This window comes from Ochotona curzoniae, unplaced genomic scaffold (genome assembly GCF_017591425.1).
Source record: "Ochotona curzoniae isolate NIBS_2020 unplaced genomic scaffold, NIBS_Ocur_1.0 contig_883, whole genome shotgun sequence".
Classification (NCBI taxonomy): Eukaryota; Metazoa; Chordata; class Mammalia; order Lagomorpha; family Ochotonidae; genus Ochotona; species Ochotona curzoniae.
The window spans coordinates 50,643,502-50,666,191 of NW_024466599.1; the positions used below are offsets into that span (position 1 = coordinate 50,643,502).

Here is a 22,690-nt window from a genome sequence, read left to right on the forward strand (position 1 = left end):
GTAGCTTTCGCAGTACTGCGCAGGCGCCTAGCGCATGCGCAGTGAGCTGCGGCGCGGCAGGCACGTAAACACTGGGACTGACGAATCCAGTCGCCCAGAACCCTGCGTAATCATGACGCCGACCTATCATCGGCGGAGGCGGGGCCAGACAGCACATAAGAGCAGAAAGCCTGCCAGGGTCGGAGCCCTCTCTCCTCCTCATCTTGCTGTGCACAATAAATTTTACCGCAGAAGACTTCACTCGCGTCTGCGTCTTATTGCTGGGCGGTAAGACACGTGGGCACGACAACATTCATGCTGAGAGATACCGCGACCATGTCCAGCCAAGTTCGCCACCCCCATTCTGGCTCTCACACTCAATAGTGGGAACTGCAGCCCAGCCAGGGTGTCACCTTAGCTCCCCAACCAGGCTTGTTCCCAGCCATGGATCTTGCAGTTGCATGTTGCTGCGACCCCGCCCTACATGACTGATTCCCTGTTTTGGCCTTTGCCATTGGGTGTTGCAGCCTGACCCCGGTCCCCCACTACCAGATTCAACTCTTGCTGCCTAACCTTGTCCTGCCTAACCTGCCCCCAGCCCTGGTTTTCATGCAAACTGGTAGATATGATAACCTAACCCAGCAAGGCCTGCACCCCATCCTGGCTCCTGCACATGCCTGTGTGCTAAGGTTTGGCTCAGCCTTGCCAGATCTGCTCCCCATTTTCCTCTCCCCAGCCAACCCACACACCTGGTGACAAGTGGAGCTGCCTTCCTCGCCTGGCCTTGACTCATGTGCTCACCAGCAGGATCTATAGCTTACCATGGGAATTCTCCAAGTCCCCCCCTAGGCCCAATCCCATATCCAGATTTTGTGCATGCCAGTGGGTGCTAGGCTCTTATCCAGCATACCCCAGCCTTGGTCTTGGTGCTGGTGGGTGTTGCAGACATGCCTGCTCCACCCCCATTTCTTGGGTGCACCTGTAGGTGTTGCAACCTTGGTCTCCCCAGCCATTCCCAATACCAGTACCTGTTAATGTCAGTGAGTTCGATGGTCATATCTGGTTTGGCTTGTCACCACCTCCAGCTCATGAGCAAAGCAGCAGGCATTGCAGCCCTACAATGGTGAGATACAACTTCCCTACAGACTCTGCACTCAGGCCTGCTTTTCTCATTGCTGGCTAGTGTCATAGCGCAACTTAATGTTTTTCACCCCCTGTTCCATCACTCACTGTGGTCAAGCCCTGCCAGGTAGATCCGTCACTCCTAGCTTTAGTGTGTGCCAGTGGGTGGTGGTCGGTAGTGGTCAATGCTAACTAGCCCAAGTCAGATCTCCCACATGGGTAGGTGCATTGGTTGACTTAGAAGGGTCCTCTAGTTTCCCTTGGTCTCAGCCCCCTTGCTTACCTACAAGTACAGTAGCCTTCTCAGAAATCATATCTCACCTGCAACATACTCCCTCAATGGTCTTCCTTCCTCACATTCCATCTCCCCTTCTCTGAGCACATGGGTTCCTTACTCCAGTCTGCTGTCAGGGTAGCAGGCTGGCCTGGATCCCTGCCCACCCACCCAGGATCCAAGTGTATGCACAGTTCCCCAGACCCAGTTCTCCGGCACACATGCTAGCCTGGAATTCTATCCCTCTGCCTGTCTGAGACCCAAGCATGTGCATGGATCTCAAGGCCCACACTAGCGTGCTGATCTGGGATCCTATTGCCCACCTGCCTGAGACCCAAGCACACTCACATGTCCTCAAGCCTGCTCTACCAGCACACCTCTATCAGCATGCCAGCCTGGGGTCCCTACTCTTCACCCTGTTCACCTGCTCAGAACCCAAGCACCTCTAACTCTGCATTTCAAATAAATAAATAAATACATCTTTTTTTAAAAAAAAAAAACCTTAGAAAGTTACCACATGTGACAGAAACAAACCATTTGTCTTCTCAAGAGGATGCAGTGATGTGGCAATTCACACAAGAAACAGTTACACTGTTGCAGAGTGGAGAGGGATCACACTGGACCCAATGGTAAGATGGTAAGCAGGAGTCTTTATTGGCCAAGCTTTGTGACAGCAGCTCCCACCGCACTGCAGGAGCTACTGCACCAAGCAACCAAAGTCAGGGGGTTTTAAGCTCTTATCCTTTCATTAGATTGAGAATTGTGTAGGATAAACAAAGTTTCCATGCATTCAGTTAACTGATTGTCAGAAGGCAGGAAGCGAGCTGCCAGGGCCCGAAGTTTCCCCGTAGTTAATTAGTGTAAAGTAGTGCAGTGGGAGGATAGTAGAACCTGAAACCAGTTTCAAGAAGAAATAGGAAGAGTGGGGGCACAGAAACTCCATTTCCATACTGACCATGCTGTCAATTAATCCAGCAAGTGGGTGCTAAATACCAACTGTGCCCCACCACAACACCAGGAGGTCTGAATCATTTGTTATATGCTGGTGGGAATTTTGTTTTATAGCTTCAGCTACAAACTGGGGATTCAAAGATGGTTTCCCAAACCCCTTCTTCCATCAGGTGCTTGGTAGCCTAGTGGCATGGGACAAAATACAAATACATCCTCTGAGACACCATGCAGCTGTTGTAGCGCACAGAGAGAGAGAATGTTGGAATTGAGGGTGAACACTCAGGCGGCTATGACATGCTAGTCATGACCACTAAGAAGTGTGGCCAATAGCAGTTCTCACTTTAGGGTCTTTTAACTTTTGGGAGCATGGTATGGTCTTGAAATGCAAGCCAGGTTCCAGTGTTTGTTTCCCATGCTGCAATGTGAAATGGGTTGACACCCATGTAGGGGCTTACAGGGATTTCCGTTTACTGTCTCACAGGCTGTATGTCAGAAGTCCAACAGCGTGTAAGGGGCTCCCAAAGCTGCCAGGAAATTGTCAGCACAGCTGTGTTCCTTTCTTGAGGCTCCGGAGACTATGCTTTTAGGATTACTCAGGCTGACCCAGATTCTAGCTCCTGAGGAGGTGGTTTCCTCCATTTGCCAGCAGCCACATCCATGCCACCAGGCACATGGCACTCATCAGAGGCTTCTAGGTGCTGTCATCTTTCCTTCCACTTCCCATGACAGCTTTCAAGGGTGCAGGTTATTCCACTGGGTCAATTTAGCTGCTCCAGAGTGACATTCCTATTTTAAGGCCATCTGATTAGTAACCTGAATTATACCTAAGTCTCATTTGTGCCCCAAGTGACAGAACTGATGCTCTGAAGGTTAGGATGTGGAATCTTCCAAGGGAAACCATAATTCATTCATTCTTTTCTTTTCTTTCTTTCTTTCTTTCTTTCTTTCTTTCTTTCTTTCTTTCTTTCTTTCTTTTTCTTTCTTTTCTTTCTTTCTTTCTTTCTTTCTTTCTTTCTTTCTTTCTTTCTTTCTTTCTTTCTCTCTTTCTTTTCTTCTTTTCTTCTTTTCTTCTTTCTTCCATCTAGAGGAGACCATAATTTTATCTACCCCACTGTCCTCTGCCAGATGCCACTGTGAAGGTGGCAGCCAGTTGACATCTAGCAACCTCTTGTTGGGTTAATTGACAGCACAGAGAGCTTGGCAATGGAGGTTTGGCTTCCTGCCCTTTTTATCTCCTCCTGTGCTAATTGAATGAACAAAACCAGCTCGGTGTGATAGTGTAGTGGTTAAAGTCCTTGCCTTGCACACCAAGATCCCATATGGGTGCCAGTTCCTATCCCGGTAGCCCTGCTTTCCATCCAGCTCCCTACTTGTGGCCTGGGAAAGCAGTCAAGAACAGCCCAAACCCTTGAGACCCTACCTGCATGGGAGACCTGGAAGAAACTCCTGGCTCCTGGCTTCAGATTGGCTCAGCTCCAGCTGTTGCGGTCACTTGGGGAGCGAATCATCAGATGGAAGATCTTCCTCTCTGTCTCTCCTCATCTCTGTATATCTGCCTTTCCAATAAAAACAAATCTTTGGGAAAAAAAAAAAAAACCTGGCTCCGTCTTTGGTGCCTCCTTCAAGCCATTCAAGTTAACTAACAGTGCGGACATGGCACTGGAAACTCTGGCCACCCAGCCCCTTCTGCCTCCAACCATGCTACTTCAGGTTAGTTAACTACAACGAAACTTTGGGCAGCAGCTCTCAAGCGGATTAGAGAATGACAGCTTTAAAAACCCTGAACTTCTGTGCAGAAGTGCAGTGGCTTCTAGAGTGTAGTGGGAGCTGCTGTTTCCTGTCAGTGTATGGTTGTATGCAATGTGTTGTCTCTTATTCTTTGCAATAGCCTGTATATAACAAGGAATCATGAGGGACCACATGGACTTGGGGTACATGGTGGTGTCCGGGAGACAGCACGGCGTCCTGCCCAGGTTTAGGGCCTTTCTAAGATGCTCCAATAAAGTTAGTTGGCTACAGGAACCAGGATACCGCTTCTGCTGACCAAGGCTGACCTACAATTAATTAGCATCTTTAATATTTGAACCCATGACCAGTGATTATTATTTTAGAAAAGTAAGGAAAAACTTTATAAAAATCCCAATTTCTGCATTTTCTTGAAAATTAAGCAGCAGTAGCAACCCTTTGAGGTCAGGCTGGAACCGGGGAGACGCCCTCTCTGGGAGTATCCAGCCCCCCCAGAGCTGCTGCCGCCCCCATCATTGGCGGGGAGGAAACCAGGAATTGCTGGCACCCACCAGCCAGCGGGAGCTTCTGCACGAAGATGAGCTCTTTTAATTCTCCCAACAAGCCTGGGAGGAAGGAATTCTTTCTGGCTCCACTGATGAGAAAGCTCCACAGCGTCCCGCGTGCAAGGCGCACAACCAGCGACCCCAGCCACGTCGGCCTCTCCCCTAGCCACCGCCCGCCTGCGCGCTTCCCCTCTCCTCCCCCGGGCCCCTGGCGCGTCCCCAGTCGCCCCCGCCGGATCCACTTCCCCGCCCCTGGCCGGCCCAGCGCCGGGAAGGGAAGGGGCCGGAGTCGGGGAGCCCGCCGCGCCTCCACCACCGCCTGTCCTCCACTTTCCGTCTACCCGACTGCAACTGCTGGCCGGACCCGATCACGTGAAGGGCCAAGCGCTGCAACTGCGGTGGCCGGGCCTCGTGCGGGCCCCAGCAGGGCAGAGTCCGCCGCGGCCACCCGACGCTACTGCGTTCCTGCGCTGCACCCGCGAGGCCCGGGGTCGCCAGCGTCGCAGGGATGCGTCGCCCGCGCTTGGAGCCAGCAGAGGAGCCGCCCGCCCAGGAGGTAAGCGGTTCGCTGGCGTGGCGCTCCCAGGGGCGTCCGACGGCGGCGTTCCGGACCCGGAGACGGTTCTCCCTGCCCGGGACACTGCTGGGGCGCCGCGGGAGAAAGCGAACCCAGGGGAAGCCAGCACTAGCAGTTGGCAACCCAGCCCTACGGAGGTAAAGCTGGTGAATGAGTGCCTCTGCCCCCGGGGGCTCCCTGCGCTCTTAGTAACTAGGGCTCCCTGTAACGTTGGACGGCTAAGTGGGGAAGCCAACAGCCCCAAAAGGTCCTTCGCGGACCTGTCATGCCCTCAGCCCGCAACCATGGCTCTGGACTGCTGGCCGAATGCTGCCCTGCTAGGCATAATCCACACTTAATGGTCCGTGCGTGTGGGGAGGAGCACTGAGGGTTTCCCCACTCGCCCCAGGAGTGCAGATACCACTTGGCCCTTGCGATGCTGGCGGGTCAGGGCAGCTGGCAGGTCCACGCTGGGGTTGGGCCAATCTGAGGTTAGGAGACAGGAGTTTCCTTAAGATCTCCCAAGTGCGTGCGGGGGGTGGGGGTGGGGGGGCATGGGCTTGAGCCATAGTCTGTTGCTTTCCCCGCCACCAGCAGGGAGCTGGATTGAAAATGCAACAGTGGGGAATAGAACCAGTGCCCACATGGGATGTTGGCGCCGCAGGGGGAGGATTAACCTACTACAGAACTGTGCAGCCCCTGGATGTTCTTATTCTTAAACCTGTTCCTAGAAGCTTGAATGCTCAGTTGGCTGATCCGTCCCTTTTAAAGTGCTGACATCCCATATGGGTGTGACTCGTGTCCCAGCTGCTCTACTTCCCATCCAGCTCCTTGCTGGTGGCTTGGGAAAGCAACACGGAGGATGATCCAAAGCCTTGGGACACTGCATCCACATTGGAAACCCAGAAGAAGCTCCTGGCTCCTGGCTTAGGGTCAGCTCAGCTCTGGCCATTGTGGCCATTTGAGGAGTGAACCAGTGTATGCAAGATCTCTCTGTAGATCTGCCTTTCCAACAGAAATAAATACCCTTTTTTTTCCCCCCTAAAAATTGAAAAAACCTGTTCCAGATGGTCTTGGATTCCCCTTCCTTTGGGTTCTTGGTCACCTGGTATTTGCTTTCAATGATTTGCGGAAAAGTTTTTGTGTTTGGCCAAGTTCAAACATCCCCACAGGCAAGGAGCAGCATGAAACCAGGGAGCTGGGTGGCATGAGTCCGTGGAAGGAGGGGACTTGCAACCACTTGGAGAGGATGGCCCCTGCCCAAAGCAGCCTGCAGCTGCCCACCCCGCTGCCGAGTGGTTATCACACAGACTGGGAGACACGGCCACCGAGACTTCCCATTCCTGAACACGTGCTTCCTTGGCAACATGCCTCTAACTGCTTCCATCAGGAAGTGAAGCCTGTGTCCTTGTGCCCGAATCTGGCCTTGGCCATGGGACAATAGCAGAAGTCTGAAGGACACTTGAGCATAGGTGCTCTCCCTGCCTGATTCACATGGAGATCCGTTGACCATGGCGGGTCAGGACTGCAGGCTACCTCGTGGCAGGATGCCCACGGCAGGATACCCAAGTCGTGTGAGCAAGGCTGCCCCAGACCATGCAGCCCTGGGGGCCATGCAAATCAGCTAGATTGACTGAGACCAAGGCTGCATGGCCAACTCGTAAAACTGAGAAAAATAGTAAAAAGTTTCTGTAGGTGACTGGGTACTAGGCTGGGCAGCCATCATTTACTTAGTACTGTTCAGCATTGCCAGATGTTATGATCTTTCAAAGAGTAACCAAAAGTTCACATTTTTGTGTAAGCTCCAGCCTTAAAAAAATGGAAATAGTAGCCAGCATCCAAAAGGCATGTTCTGGGGCCAAACAAAACACGTCTTTAGTCTGCACTTGGGCCTCTCAGTGTTTGGACTGTGAATTTCCCCATAGCAGGACCAGCAGATCTTACACTAACAGCTCGCTGCCCCTGATGCACTCATCTTTCTTGCCGTGATGCTGCATGCTATCCTGCCCTTAACAACTGTTTCTTGGTGTGGATCCCCCACAGTGGTGGTCACAGCCCAGCCTCTCTGGGTAGTCTTTCCATATGGAAACGGAGGCTGCTGGCACGGCCAGTCTTCATGGAGAAAGTGAAATTTAAAGATTTATTTTTATTATTTTTTTCATTGGAAAGGCGGAGAGACAGAGAGGAAGATCTTCCATCCGATGATTCACTCCCCAAGTGAGCGCAACGGACCGATACTATGCCAATCTGATGCCAGGAGCCTCTTCCGGGTCTCCCACGCGGGTGCAGGTTCCCAAAGCTTTGGGCTGTCCTCGACTGCTTTCCCGGGCCATAGGCAGAGAGCTGGAAGGGAAGCGGGGCTGCCGAATTAGAACCGGCGCCATATGGGATCCCGGGCGTGCAAGGCGAGGACCTTTAACCACTTGCGCCACCGCGCCGGGCCCAGAAAGTGAAATTTAAGAGGGCCCTCCAGCAAAGGAACATGGGAAAGGGACTCCTTCTGGTTTTAGGTGAACACAGGATTGGATGTAGAGGCCGCGCCCTCATGGGACAGTGCCTCAACAAGTCCACTGGGGTCTCCAGGAGTCTTTTGGCTGGGCAGACCTTCGCAGCGCTGCTTGATTGTGTCAGTGTTGCTGAGCAGCGGGAAAGCACATCTGCTTGTGGGCTGTTTAGAAGTGCATAACGTGTGCATAGAATGTGCATAGAACATGTGCGTGCTGGGGGAGCTCAGTACTTATCGAAAGAGAAAATGGGGACTGGCATTGTGGTGCAGCTGGCATCCCAGATGAACGCTAGTTTGAGTCCTGGCTGCTCCACTTTTGATCCAGCTGCTTGCTAGTGTTCCTGGGAAAGCAGCAGAGGATGACGTAAGTGCTTGGGCTCCTGCAACCCATGTGGGAGACCTGGATGGAGGTCCAGGCTCCTGGCCCAGCACAGCTGGTGTAGCCATCTGGGGAGTGAATCAACAAATGGAAATCTGTCTTCCTGCTCTTACCTTCCCGTGTGTGCGTGTGTGTGTGTGTGTGTGTGCATGTGTCTCCTCTTCCCATGCGTGTTTTTGCACGTGTGCCTTTCCTTCCCATGTATGTACATTCACACACGTACGTCTTCTCTTCCCATTTGTGTACATGCACATGTATGTGTGACCTCATGCATGTGCACACGTGTGTCTCCTCTGTGTCTCTGCCTTTCAAATGAATAAAATAAATTTTTCATTACACGAATAAGATGCCACTTTTTCAAAAAGAGGAAGTGCACAAAACTTGCTATTCAGAAATTATACTGTGTCCTAAAAAAATGACCATATGGCATAAAGGATTGCGTGTGTGTAACATAAATGTTAAGAATGTTTCATTATGTTTAAAATAGAGGAGAAAGACAGAAGCTACCTGGAAGACCTGAAGATGCTGAATGGAAAGAATAAAGTGTATATGATCTGGGAATCATATTATTACAGTCACATGCCACGCACCAGCATTCCAGCCAGTGATGGACTTTGCCCATGATGGTGGTGTGTGTGTGCCAGCACCACTGGTTTGTGGATGTGCACTCTAAGATATCTGGACTATGACAAAATTGCCTTGCAACTTTTTTTTCAGAATGCATTTCTGTTGTTAGGCAATAGGTGATGGACTCCTGTCTTAAAGAGCTAGAGTCGAAAGACATCAAGTCAACAATTCACTTGTCAGAAGCACTCTTTAAAGTTCCTCCCAGTCACCCATCGGGCAACTTTAATTTGGTGTTTGTATTTTCATGTGTGTGTATCCATCTACATGTGTGTATGTAATTTTGCATATGTGCAAATAACTGTGCCGCTTAAACTCATCAATGCTGTGTCATGTTCCTTTCCACCTTGGTGAGCCCATATCTGAGTGTAGTACACCTGTGGCCGCCACCTTCTTGGTTCCCCAGAGAACGGTTGGAGTGTAGTTGCCATAGTGCTGCTGGCGGGAACAAGGGCTGTGCAGAGGCGATGGGAATTTCCTCCTGGAGTTGATACATTTATGCAAAGGCAGAAGGACTAGGTGCTTTCCTTCTGTGACTTGTCTTTCCTTCCTCCCGATGGGAACAGGCCCTCCTCCTGGCAGCTGCCTACGTTTCGGATGCTCAGTACAACAGGAACGTGCCATTTGAAACATCCCCGCGGGCCATCAGGTAATGGAAGCAGACCACACTCCACCAGAACCACTTGTGGGCCACTGATGCCCCTACGCTTGAACCCAGGCTGAAGATGTTTTCACAGCCTCCAGGAAGACCTAGGGTGTGGAATGGAGATTTGGATAAACTCTATTGCTCTGTTTTTAAAAGCTTTGTGCCTCAGAGGCAGGGAAGTATTCACTAGATTAGGCACAGATGAATGGAGATGGGGCCCTAAGCCCAGACCTGGCGGCGCTTTTCGTTCCCCTAGAGGCGCTAAAAGTGCAATCCATGCTTTCTCCTTTTCCTTTCTATTTTGATTTCCTCTGAAACAATCCATAATGTTTCTTCTTTTCATGGGAATTTAGCTTTTTCTGTATCATGCTCTAAGGGTTGGACTGAGACCAAGTATTTGACCTAGAATAAGGAAGAAAACACGATGTATCCTCCGTGGCTTAGGATGATACCTCCAAAATCTTCAAATGCCTTGGCCAGGGATGCTGTCAGGCAGGTGTGAGGATAGTCCACTCTCCAACAAGGGAGCCAACCGTGTGACCGGCAGATCTGCTCCAAAGTCTGCCCTGTTGGGATGGGATGAAGTGTAAGTTCAAATCGACCTGGAGCGCTGCCTGCTACGGAATAATTAAAAGTCCTCGTGATCTTTTTGACATCAGTTATTATTCAGAGTCCACTGAAAATATTCTCCTTGCAAGGAAGGTGGCAATCCTATCTTGAAGCTTTAAAAAAAAAAGTGTTTTGAGATACGATCAGGTTCTTGATTTTCTTCTCCGGTAGTGTCATGCAGTGACACATCATCCCTACTTCCTAGAATGTCAAGGAAGCCTGACTAAACCACTGCTTCTTTTATATATATATATGTATATATATATTTATTTATTGTATTATGTGACACAGTTCAATATAGGCACTGGGATTCCCCCCACCCCTTTCCCAACCCTCCCCCCATGGTGGGTTCCTCCCTCCCATTGCACAACCACAGTTTAGGTTTGGTTGAGATTCCTTCATTGCAAGCATACACCAAGCATAGAGTCCAGCATCTCATTGTCCGGTCAAATTCAGCAGCTTCTTGGGGAGACCCTCCCCTGTCTGAAGACAGAGCCAACAGAGTAGAATCCCAGTCAATTAAAAGCCCCAACATAACATCAGCAACAATATATAATGTTAAAGGATAAATTGACAAAGTATTGAGCAACCAATTTGTCAAAATTGGATGCATGGTCTTAACAACTTCCTGTGACTATTTCAATGACATTTCAACAATTGAGGTGTGAAACAGTTTTAGGAAGGGTGTGCAGAGAAATCTTCCATACCTTGGTGAGGAGCACTTAATCCCAGTGTCTTACCTAGTAAGGTGTGTGTGAGTCCATGCTGACCAAGCCTTCCTTGTTGTTCTCTGCCTATCCATTCCAATTTGTGAGTGTGTGTGTGTGTGTGTGTGTGTGTGTGTGTGTGTGTGTGTTGGGGGGGATCTGGAGCATCCCTCATGGTCATTGCAGAGAGGGTGGGGACCCGAAGTTGGAGCTAAGTAATAACCAGAGATAGCTCCTCTCCCTAGTCCTGAAACCACTGCTTCTTGATTGTTCCTGCCCCGAGTCCTCTGAAGAAGTTTGAGGTGCTGTTTTATTTTGGCCCCTTGTCTATAACCACCTTGGTTTCTTTCCCTCCAGACTTTATTGCTTTTATAACCACTGGACCCTGCGAGTCGCCACATACATATTTATTTGTGTGGATCTTTCTCTCGCCCTGTTTGAGGAACCTGCACTGTACCCGCTGCCCTTCTTGGTAAGCATTAAGCATGCAACAGTAGGGGCTAGCGTTATGGTGCAGCAAGTAAAGCCACAGCCTGTGAGGCTAGCATCCCATATGGGAGCTGGTGTGTGTTCTGATTTCTCCACTTTGGATCCAGCCGCATGGCGCTGGTCTGGGAAAAGCAGCAGAGATGGCCCAAGTGCTTGGGCCCCTGTGATACATGTGGAACACACTAAAGAACCTCTTGGCTCCTGGCTTCGGACTGGCCCAACTCTAGCCCTGTGGCTACTTGGGGAGGGAACCAACCAATGCAAGATCTTTCTTTTGGTCTCTTCCTCTTTGTAAATCTGACTTTCAAATAAACAACTAAATCTTTAAAAAAAAGAAAGTAATACTGTGGTTAATCAAGGTTTGTGGTAAGTAACTTTGGCCCCAGGCCTCTTCCTGTTTCTCCCACTCAAATTAAAAGGCATATGAATTTGATTTTGATTTTTCTTGCTGGGAATTTGAGAAATGCTGTCTACTCATTAGATAATAATGCTTTAGTCCTAAGGCATTTGAAGTGCCATGGAATTTTTGATCTTTTGGTCACAAAGAGAAAAATAAGATAGAGATGTTGCAAATGATGTTTTCAAGGCATTATTTATTTCAAGTATTGTTTAATGGCATGCAAATATTCTATTATATAAAGTATCACTTGTACCTACAACATGTTCAGATTTTTTCCATAGTCGTAGGTCATTAAAGTGTTTTGGTGCTCAGTAGCTGGAGACATGCAGTTTTGAGTAATGGGTCAACTTAACCAGCTAATCCAGATGTGTCTCAGTAATAACCGCTGGCCTGCTTGGGTTGGGTCTGGACTGGTCACCTCAGCAGTGCTGATTACCATTTCCTTGGTGCTCACTATGTGCAGGATGCTCCCTCTGGAGGGCTCTGTATACAGGTCTCTGCATTCTCGGTAAGCTTGACCATGCTTATCCAAGAGGTGCACCTGCTGTTATCATCCCCATTTTCTTGGCTGAGCCGTAGAAGATTGTGTGACTGTCTGGTTTCAAATCTGCTGCTTCAGAACAACCACATGGGCTCTTCTCTATTCTTCTGTGTTCCTGTCAGGACACAGAAGGGTCCCAACAGAAGGGTCAGGCAACTATGGCTCATAGGCCAAATGTGGCTGATGTGGGTTTTTTGTGCAGCTTATGGGCTAGGAATAGTGCTTCAAACCAAATGTTTGCTCCTCCAAATCCTTACATTGGTAAATGTGAAATACCAGTAATATGGCATTTGGAGGTGGAAAGGGTCTTTGAAAAGTGATTAGGGTCCTAAAGCTGGCTCAGTCATGAGTAGGATCAGTTCCCCTCCTAGTAGATGTCCCTGGGATCTCTCTCACCCTTTCTGCCTCAAGATGATGTCTGTGACTAAAGAGGCAGGTCCACACCACACAGTGTAGTTCCCGGCGTCTTGGTGTTGGGTCCCCAGTCTACATAACTGTTAAGAATTCAGTTTTGCTGTTTCCAAGCTATCTTGTTTATGCTCTTCTATTGTAATAGCTCAAATGAGTGGAGACAAATGGTTTTTGAATTGGTCAATGCTTGAAAAAATTGATTTTGCAAGGAGAAGATTAGAATTTTATGACACAGGACAATTATATGAGATAAAGATGTGGTGCCTGCAAAGGAAGTGTCGCCAGATCACAGCCACGCTTAGTTCTGTGTTTTCTCTGCCTGCTTTTTTCAGCCACAGTGAGAGCTGAGTGATTGCAGCAGGGATGTTTTGGGTAAAGCCCAAAAGGTTGACATGAACAGGAAAAGAGTTCACCAATTCCTGACTTTGAGGGACAAGCATGTTTTCTCATCTTCCATGTTCTGTGGTGGGTGGGCTATGTCGCTTTGGGCAGTTGCTGTGCTGGGCCTTGCTGACTGAGGAGGTGGGTTTGTGGAAGTTCAGTAGATGCCTGCAGGTTTGCATCTCCGCCACAGCTCCCTCTTGAGGTCAACAGGTGCTGGTGCAGATAATCCTGGGTGCTCGTCTGGCTGCTCTACTTGTCACATCGTGGCATGGGGAGGGTGTCACATGGGAGACAGAGCGACTGTGCCAGCTCAGGTCTCCCTCCTCTGAGGAAGCCCTCCTGGGTCCCCTACCTGTGTAGCCTCAACCAGTCCTAATTAACCCGTAAAGGCTCCACTTCCAAGTACCTTGGAGACTGAGTTTCTAACACGTGAGTTCTGGAGAGTGTATGAAAGCCACAGTTAGGGAGCTAAGCCTGCTGTTAAAGGAAGGGCACCTCTAGAAGCCTATGCTCAATACAAACACTGGGAATTTGACATGTGGAAGTGGCTCGTCTCTGCTGTACCTGACTTGCCTTTTTCTGGCTGGCTAAGCCAACCTCGCTCACAAAGCCCTACCAATTGGGATCATGGGGACTGTGACTCAGGGTAGGGTTCTTAAAGACACCGTTTCAGCTAGCAGAGAAGTTTGCGACCCCTTTCTGCAGAACGGAGGGCTTTGCTCCCTCTCAGAGGGTGCCAGGCAGGATGGGTAGGGTGCTGGCAGAGCGGGTTGGAGAGCGGAAGTCAAACTTCCTGGTGGCTGAGTGCTGTGTTTAGTTCCTGCTTGTCCCCTGCAGGCCACTGCCACAGTGGAAATCCTCTGCCTGACTGTGTTCTTTGGAAGACTGATGCATTTTGCCAAAGTCACTCCTCAAATGGTCTTCTGGAAGGACACAAAGAACATCTGCATCCTGGTGACCATAGGGGTGAGTGTTCTCTGCCGGCAGCGGGGACGCCACGCAGAGAGGAGCGGCTCTGGATTAGTCTTGGTGAAGGCAATGGTAATGACTGAGCCAACACCATGAGCCCAGCTGCAGGTGCACTGCCCAGGGAGGCAGCAGCAGGGCAATCCAGGACCTGTGACTCTTTCAACACCTTGGGAATACTTCTGGGAGAAAGACACAAAGACCAAAGCCCCAGTCAAAAGATGATGTGAAAATAGGCAAACAGCTGGCTAGGGATGGTGTTGAAGTAAGCCATGTAGATGAAAACAGCAGTAAAATAGATACTAACTTGCCTTTACAGCAACGTTAGTGAGCTTGAGTTTACACCCTCTTGGGATGGGGAATAAAGGGATCTTTGTGGAAGACTTCCATTTCTAGCACTATCTTTGGGAAGGAAGGATGAATTCAAAGGCTTGGCCATGAAATGGGTAGTGCCTGAGTTGTTAAAAATACCAAACACTTCGTGACAGTTTCCCGGCTGTAGGTGCGGGAGGCCTGTGTTAAATCAAAGACTCACATCCATGCAGCCCTTCAGTGGTTGGGTCCTGTCCCAATCCTGCCCCCTAGTGGCTGTGTGATCAGGAGCCCCGTGTTTGCCCTCTGTATTTCAAGTCCCTCAGCCCAGGAATCACACCCACCTGATTGATACAGTGAGGCTAAAAAGAAAGCCTCCTCAGTGGATCTTTGGTTCTGCTCTGTGGCACATGGGAAAGCTCAATGATGAGCTTGTTGGTATTGAGTTGCTGGAATGTCACTGTTAATAAGACTCACTTCTCAGTCCCATGGAGACCCTCCTCCAGGCTGGGCAAGTAGTACATACACACTGTTCCTCCCCACCTTCTTCCGACCCCGGGCACCGTAACTCTTCCTTCTGGATCTCTCGCAGCTGACCCTGTTGGACCTGATTATCTATGGGTCCCTGGAAGCCGCTCACATCCACAGTGTCCGCTGGTCCAGGGCCTTGAGGCCATTCTTCCTGATCAACTTACCTGAGAGTCGTCAGGTGAGGAGGCCATTTAGGACATGCCGGGGTTCGGCTTTGGTTTTCCCAAGGAGACCTGAGCAAATGGTTCCCTCCTAGGTGCGCAGAGCCCTCCGCAGCATCCGGAACACACTGCCCGACATCCTCTACGTCTTCCTCTTGTTCATGTTCAGTGTGCTTGTCTTCTCCCTGATGGCCCTGAAGCTTTTTGGGGATAGGTGAGCTCCTTGTGCTGAAGTCTCCACTGTGCGTTCTCCCACACCTGGGGGAAGCTTGGGGGTGGCACGGTCTGTCCCCTCACTCCGGCAGGGCTCACTGCAGGCAGCGTGTGCGGGATCCACAGCCTCATTCGGCTTGTGCTTCTTATCATTGCTTTTGGTTCCTCTTTAGGGGTCTGAAAACAGCAGAAGGCTCCCCCTACCTCACGAACATTCTGGAGATTGCGTTTGAGCTCTATGTGCTGGTCACTACAGCAAACAGCCCCGACGTAATGTACGTGCCCCAAGGGTCTTTGGACGACCATGTTCCTCTCACAGAACTCACAGTAGTCAGAGCAGCGGGGGAGGGAGTGGGGGAGGTGTGGGGCAGGCACTGTGTGTGGCAGGTAAGATACCCAGGGTCTTCATCAAGTGTCTGGGTTGGAGTCCTGGCCCTGCTCCCTGACTCCAGGTTGGAGGAGGCAGTGGTAAGAGTTCAAGCTCCTGCCAACCACATGGGAAACCTGCATGGAGTTCCTAGCTCCTGGCTTTAACGTTGGCCTGCAGCCCTTGCAGACATCTGGGAGCAAATCAGTGGGTGGGAGTTCATTGTGCGTGTGTGTGTGCATGTGTGTGTGTGTGTGTGCGTGTGTGTGTGTGTGCGTGTGTGTGTGCTTTCTCTTGGTCTGACTCTCAAATTAATAAATAAAAAAAATTTAAAAAGAAGGTATATTCTGCAAAATATGTCTTAAAAAAAAAAGCCATGCTTCCTGAAGCTAGCAAGGCTCAGAAGAAAGAGCAGGTAGTAGCTAAGCCTCTTTATGTAAAACCACGTGAAGTTGGAAGTCTGTCAAAATAGAAGGCAGCGTTGGGCTAGAGCTCTGAAGTGTTGGAGCCCATCTTCTCTTCCGGTGGCTTCAGTGAGTTCTGCATGCCCAGGCCCGAGCCATCTTTGGAGCAGAATGGCCCGCTCTCAGCATCGCTGTAGGAGTTTGGCCATATGAGGCAGGAAAAACACAAACTGCCTGCCCTCCAAACTGCCTGATCTCCAAGTGCAGCCATTACTCATGTAATGTGGCTTTCCTCATGTGGCATTCTCCAGGGTTCTTGTCCTGGATTTGTCTTGTTTGTAGGGGTAGAGTTCTTCCATGGCGCAGGCTTGAGGTGACCCCTCTTCAGCCCTGGGCATGGGCAGAGTGCCCGCTGCACAGTGGCAGATTTCTGTCACCTACTGGTGTGTAGGACCACCCAGGCTGCTCATCCCTAGCAGCTGCCCACTGGCAGCCTTACCCTGGGGAAAACATTAAGCAGGGTGAAGGTGGCACCTGTGCCACACATGCCTTTTGTCCAGCTATGATCAGTAAACAGGTCCCTCATGGGCAGAACACTACCTGTGTATACACACACACACACACACACACACACACACACACACACACACCAGGCTATGGGCAAGACCCCGAAAGAGAATCCAAGCCATGCATCTTGTAGCCATTCTCATTCTGGGAAGAATACTCCCTTTATCTAGGGCTGGAATTTTTTCCTTTTTTTTTTTTTTTAAGAGAGTTGAGCCATCTATCTGTAAGGCCCCATCTTTTGAAACTCGGTGCCACTGTAAGGTGCAAAGGATTTCAGGAGGTTTAGAATGAGCTGTTCAGCATGAGCCATAGTGATGCCTGAGGCTTGGTGGCGCAGACTGGGAGTGAGGGAGAACTTTCTGGCGCCTCGTGTATGAGTATCGTGTGTCGGTGGATATCACCCACACTCAGCCTCCTAGGCACTGTGGGTCTAGAGTATGAAAAAAAAAAAAAGCTACAGAACGTCCTTGTTTCCTTCTAGGATGCCTGCCTATGACTTCAATGGGTGGTACTCGCTGTTCTTTATCGCCTATATCATCATCAACACGTACATCTTCATGTCCGTCTTTCTGGCTGTGGTTTACAACAATTACAGGAAACACCTCAAGGTAACATGCAAGGAGCTGCACCGGGGGCAGTGGGAGAAGGCCGGCAGTGGGGGTTTGGCAGATATATGTAGCTGGCTTTGATCTACCGGCTTGTGTGGATCTGGGGCAGGAGTGGTGGGGGGTGCTCAGCTGCTGCCTGGTCCTTTCAGCTTTCCCTGCCTCCATGGTAGACTTGAGCAGTGCAGGGCATGTAGTACTGGTGCAGGGTTGGGTTCTCGCTTTGCTTCTTGCCCTTGATGCCTCCAAGAGCTCCCAGCTCCTGGATCTGTGTCTGATTGGAGCTTGGGGAAACAGAAATGGATACGCCATCTTAGAGCCAGCAGACTCGTCCTTGGCTCCGGTCGCTTTGACATTTGAAGTGGGTGGAGGCTTTGGAGTGTTGGGGGGCAGAAGGATGTCCTGGAACCCCTCAGCCCTCTCGTCCTTGGCAGCCCCTCCCCAGTCTCCCACCCACACCCTTCCCCAGTGGGTGCATCTCTTTCCTGTAGACTCACAGCTGAGGAAAGCTGTCCCTGAAGGGCGATTTTCCTGAAGCAGAGAGAGCACCACATTCCAATGCAGCGTTTTGGCTCTGTCTGGAATGTTTCAAGAGATGTTCCCAGGGCCCGGCGCGGTGGCGCAAGTGGTTAAGGTCCTCGCCTTGCACGGCCGGGATCCCATATGGGCGCCGGTTCTATCCCGGCAGCCCCACTTCCCTTCCAGCTCCCTGCCTGTGGCCCAGGAAAGCAGTCGAGGACGGCCCTAAGCTTTGGGACCCTGCACCCATGTGGGAGACATGGAAAGAGGCTCCTGGCTTCGGATAGGCATAGCATCGGCCGTTGCGCTCACTTGGGGAGAGAATCATCGGATGGAAGATCTTCCTCTCTGTCTCTCCTCTCTGTATATCTTTAAAAAAAGAGAGATGTTCGCACAAGGTGGGGAGCAGGGGAGAATAAGGCAGAGGGCTTTAATGTTTATGGGAAAAAGGAAGGGTGGTGGGCTGAGCCCAGGAGTCAAAGGTGTGTGACTCCATCCAGGCCCTGAGGAATCTCCGAGATCCACAGTCCCTTTTGACTGCCTGCCAGACCCCTGTAGAGGGGTGCTTCTATAGCAGCTGGGTACCTTTTCCCTCTGTCACTGATGGATAACAGAACCACAACTGTGCCTCCCTCTCACCCAAGAAATCTCAGTCTCTCTCTGATATATTTATTTTACTTGGAAAGTCAGAGTTACTGAGAAAGAAGGAGAGGCACAGAGAGAGAGGGGGGTCTTCTATCCACTGGCTCATGCCCCACTTGGCTGCAATGGCTGCAGCTAGGCTGATCCGAAGGTGGGGGCCATAGGCTTCTTCTAGGTCTCCCATGCAATTACAGAGATCTAAGGCCTTGGACCATTTCCTCTGCTGCCTTCCCAGACCATAAGCAGGAAGCTGGATCAGAAGTGGAGCAGCTGGGATATGAACTGCTGCTCACATAGGGTGCCAGTGCTGCAGGTAGACTGGCCCTGTTATACCACTGCACCAGTAAACCCCTCCCTCAATTGCAAGAAAGCTCTCAGAAGTTCATCTTCTGGGCCTCGTGCGGTGGCCTAGCGGCTAAAGTCCTTGTCTTGAATGCACCAAGATCCCATATGTGCGCTGGTTCTAATCCCAGCAGCCCTGCTTCCCATCCAACTCCCTGCTTGTGGCCTGGGAAAGCAGTCAAGGACGGCCCAGGGACATTGGGACTGTACACCTGCATGGGAGACCCAGAAGAAGCTCTGGACTCCTGGCTTCGGATTGGCTCAGCTTCAGCTCTTCCTCTCTGTCTCTCCTTCTTTATGTATAATCTGACTTTCCAATAAAAATAAATAAATCTTTATAAAAAAAGAAGAAATTCATCTTGTGCCACACACATCAGCCAACAAATGGATCTTAGATGTGTTTTGTGTACCTGGCCATGTCCAGGAAGTTCCAAGGAGTCAACACCGATATTGCCCTTTAGACAATGCACAGTCAGTCTGCAATCATGGCAATATTGGGTGGCTGACTTCCAGGAGTAGTAGAGACTCCTACTGGTATAGGGGATAAGTGGGTCCTTTTAACTGAGCGAGGGCTCTTGGGCCTCCCTCCTTCTGGAATATTTCCTGCAGTCAGGCAAGGTGGCAGTTGCAGGCAGGCCCAGCTGGCCTTCTCACCCTGGGCCATTTTTTAAATATATATATATGTACATATATATATATATATATATAGTATTATATTTTTTTGCAATCTTTACATTGTTAATTAGGGTAAAAAAGTACAAGGGCTACAGGAAAGTGGGTAAGACCACTATTTCCCTATTGTTTCCTTCATATATCTGAGGTAAAGGGAATATTGAGGAAGAAGCCCCACCCAGTCTCACCCACCCCAGGTTCCGGATGTGGGGCATGCTCTGAGATCCTTGCTCAAGTGGTTTTGATAGTTCACCAGTTATGAATCGCTGCCAATCTCGCCAGTGGATTTTCTCGCTATTGAAAAATCCACTGATTGACATAGTCCATCATAGAGTCTCCATTTCTCCAGTATTTTGCTGCCAACATATAGCTGAGGTGGTTGATTGACCTGTTCTATCTTCCGTCTTTTCTTGGTTAGAGTTCTGAATCTGCCATTTCAATTGGGATGATCCCCAAAAAAACTTTGAGGTGTTCCTAGAACAGATTCCTATATGTACTAGCAAGTACAGGGCCCGCCACAGTCCATCACCACAATCAGCTGGTGATTGCAATTGCTGGGTTGGTTCTGTTTTCAGCCCCGACTTCCACTGGAACCAATGGGTGTTGTATTCCAGCCTGGCTCTGACCCTGGGCCATTTTTAACCTGGTTTCACTTGCCTCACTTTCCTCCTCCTCACCAATTCAGCAGACCCCATGGTAGATTTCCTGATCCCCCTCCCCAAGTCTTCCCTGCTCAGCTGACTCCTTGGTAGATCTCCGGCCCTGTTCCTTGAAGCTCCCATCTTCTTTCAGCAGCCCAGCTGGTTTGCTTCTTCCTGGAGCCTCCCTCTCCTCCTAGGCAGGCTGGGGCTTGGGGCTGCCTGCCTCCTGCTGTTCTGCTTCCCAGGTTTTCCTTCCTGGGCATTTTCCGTGAACCTGGTAACACATGGTCTGTTGATGCACACGGGGCTGCGGACACACATGTGCATCTCCTTCTCTCCTTCTCTCCGTCCCTTCTGTGATCTTGAAATGTTTCAAAGTAAAAGAAATAACACCTGCATGACTCTTTCAAAGACTCTTTCAAAAATGCACAACTTGGGGTGTCTTTTGTTGTTGTTGTTTGATTTTAGAATGAGATTCGCAAACTCGTATACCTGAAGCGTTACAAGATGATCGAGGCATTCAACATCCTGAAGGTGCAGGTGGGCGTGGAGTTCGTGGTGCAAGAAGCCACATGGAAGAGACTGGCAAGGCTGGTGGTGCCAGATCTCAGCTCATCCCATCTGGAGCTCCTGTGGAAGATCTCTGACGAGGGCCAGAAGGGGCACGTGGGTGAGGAACTGTGTCCGTTTCCTCCCTCTGTCCTGTGTGTTCTAGAGCAGCCATGCTGGGATCATCCCCGGAACACACATGGAGTGGTTCCAGGACTTCCAAGGACACCGCTGTCCCAGGGTGCTCAAGCCTCCTAGAAGAAATGGAGTGTTTGCACACAACCCATTCACGTATTTCTGTATATGTCATGTGGTCTCTGGTTGTTTCTACTACCTAACCCAACGTAAATGCTAAGTAAACAGTTCTTGTATTGTTGAAGGGATATCAGTGTAGAGGCAGTTCTCAACTTCCTTATGTTTTTGATCCTCGATTGAATTTGAGATGCAGAACTTCTGGGTGTGAAGGGCTGTCTATAGTCAAGCAGTTTTGGGAAATAGCAAATACAAACAGGTATTGATATGCCCTGCTGGCAATAATGTTACAGCACAGTAAGCTAAGCCACTGTTTGGGATGCCCACAACCCGTATCAGAGGAGTTGGCTAGAGTCCTGCTCACTCTGCTTTGCATCTGGCTTCCTGCTAATGCACACCTGGGAGATGCAGCAGACCATGGCTCAGGCATGTGGGTTTCTACCACTGCGTGGGAGACCCTGGATGGAATTCCTGGCTCTGGAGGGTGGATGAATGACATCTCTCTGTTGCTCTCTCTCTTAGTCTAGATAAAAATTAAATGAGCATGTCAAAAAATGGGTAAGTGTGTTTGCCTTCAGACCCTAAAGGCCTGGAAACCTAACAGTTGTGAGATATCCAAGTGTATTTTTCAATCAGTCTGATGGATTCTTGCTCTTTTAAAGTGTCCTTATGGGCATACAGCATCCAGACATCATGGCAGCATGTGTGTTTGCTGCTGCTCAGGGCCTGGTCTGACGCAGGAGGCCGCACGTCTGGCAGGGCTGAGCCCTTGCTTGGCCTGGTGTTGACGCACTGCAGTCCCACAACCCACAGGAAACATGCTGCAGTGCTGCCAATGAAACCATTCCTCTTTGTTTCCTTCTGAAAATGGAAGTGGACACCTGGTCTGGGTGTCTGCTAGGCCATCTACATGTGAAACTTCGTACATTTTATATTTTAAAGATTTATTTATTTTTACTTGAAGGGGAGATTTACAGAGAGCAGGAGAGACTGAGAGAGAAGGATCTTCCATTTGCTGGCTCACTCCCCAGATGGCCTCAAAGCCAGAGCTGAGCTGATCCAAAGCCAGGAACCACATGGGTCTCCCACATGGGTTCTTATATAAAAGAGAGAGAAAGAGAGAGAGACAGAGAGTCCTTCCATCTGCTTCATGTGGCTACAATGGAGTTCTGAGCTGCTCCAGGTCAAAGCAGGAGACAAGAGCTTCCTCTGACCCCCACATAGGTAGCAGGGCTCAAGCACTGGGGCCATCCTCCACTGCTTTCCCCAGGTGCATTAGCAGGGAGCTGTATGGGAAGTGAGTCAGCCAGGACATGACCCAGTGCCCCTTTGGGTTGCTGACATCACGGGCAGAGGCTTAGATGCTGTGCTCAGTGCTGGCCCCATAGTCTCAGTTTCTAATGGTTATCCCAGCTATGATTGATTTGTGCTTGCAGTTTACATCACCAGCTTTCTTTAGAGTTTTCAAAGGCTTTGATTTAGTTTGCAAAGAATTAGCAACACTATACATTCTAATTCCATTCATTGATGCGATGATAGAAGTTATACAGAATTACTTCAGGTTTATGCAAAAACAGATGTGAGAGCTAGCGCGGGTAACCTGCTTGGGAAGAGGTGCATGGCACTGTGGGGAAAGGCCTGCTGGTCCCGGGTAGTCAGCAGCTGTAGAAGAAACCAACTCAACCATTGGGTGGGTCCAGGTTGGGCAAGAAAGTGCCCATGGTACCTTGGCCTGAGTCATGGGTGAGTTCATTATGGAAGGTATGGGTCTGAGTCCCCAGGAGCAGACAGGAAGGTATGCAGGGGATCATAGGGAACAAATGGATCACCTGGGTGGAAAAGGCAAAAGGCTTGGTGTTGGCAAGCCAGGTCAGGGCAGACCTGGGAGGCCACTATGGCCCTTGGGAGGGCAAGGGCAGGGCATGAGGGGTTGGCACCTGCAGGATAGCAAAATGTCATTCTGCTACCCTGGGGGTATGGGGAACACAGGGGGGATACATGAGGGGTCATACACTGGCTTTGCCACTCCTGGGCAGTACTGGATAAAGGAATGCAGAGCCCAGGGACTCTGCTGGACT

General features: G+C 50.1%; 1 protein-coding gene across 1 annotated transcript in view; it reads left to right on the forward strand.

Annotated features, from left to right (window-relative positions):
* Positions 1-5,125: 5,125 nt before the first annotated feature.
* Positions 5,126-22,690, forward strand: part of LOC121165363 (two pore calcium channel protein 1-like) — a 28,516-nt gene continuing 10,951 nt past the window's right edge. The window contains exons 1-9 of the mRNA XM_040994082.1: positions 5,126-5,172; positions 9,239-9,331; positions 11,002-11,116; positions 13,707-13,835; positions 14,740-14,856; positions 14,935-15,053; positions 15,226-15,327; positions 16,872-16,998; positions 20,280-20,481. Of these exons, the coding sequence (XP_040850016.1) occupies positions 5,126-5,172; positions 9,239-9,331; positions 11,002-11,116; positions 13,707-13,835; positions 14,740-14,856; positions 14,935-15,053; positions 15,226-15,327; positions 16,872-16,998; positions 20,280-20,481 (1,051 nt within the window). The remainder of the gene's footprint in view (positions 5,173-9,238; positions 9,332-11,001; positions 11,117-13,706; positions 13,836-14,739; positions 14,857-14,934; positions 15,054-15,225; positions 15,328-16,871; positions 16,999-20,279; positions 20,482-22,690) is intronic.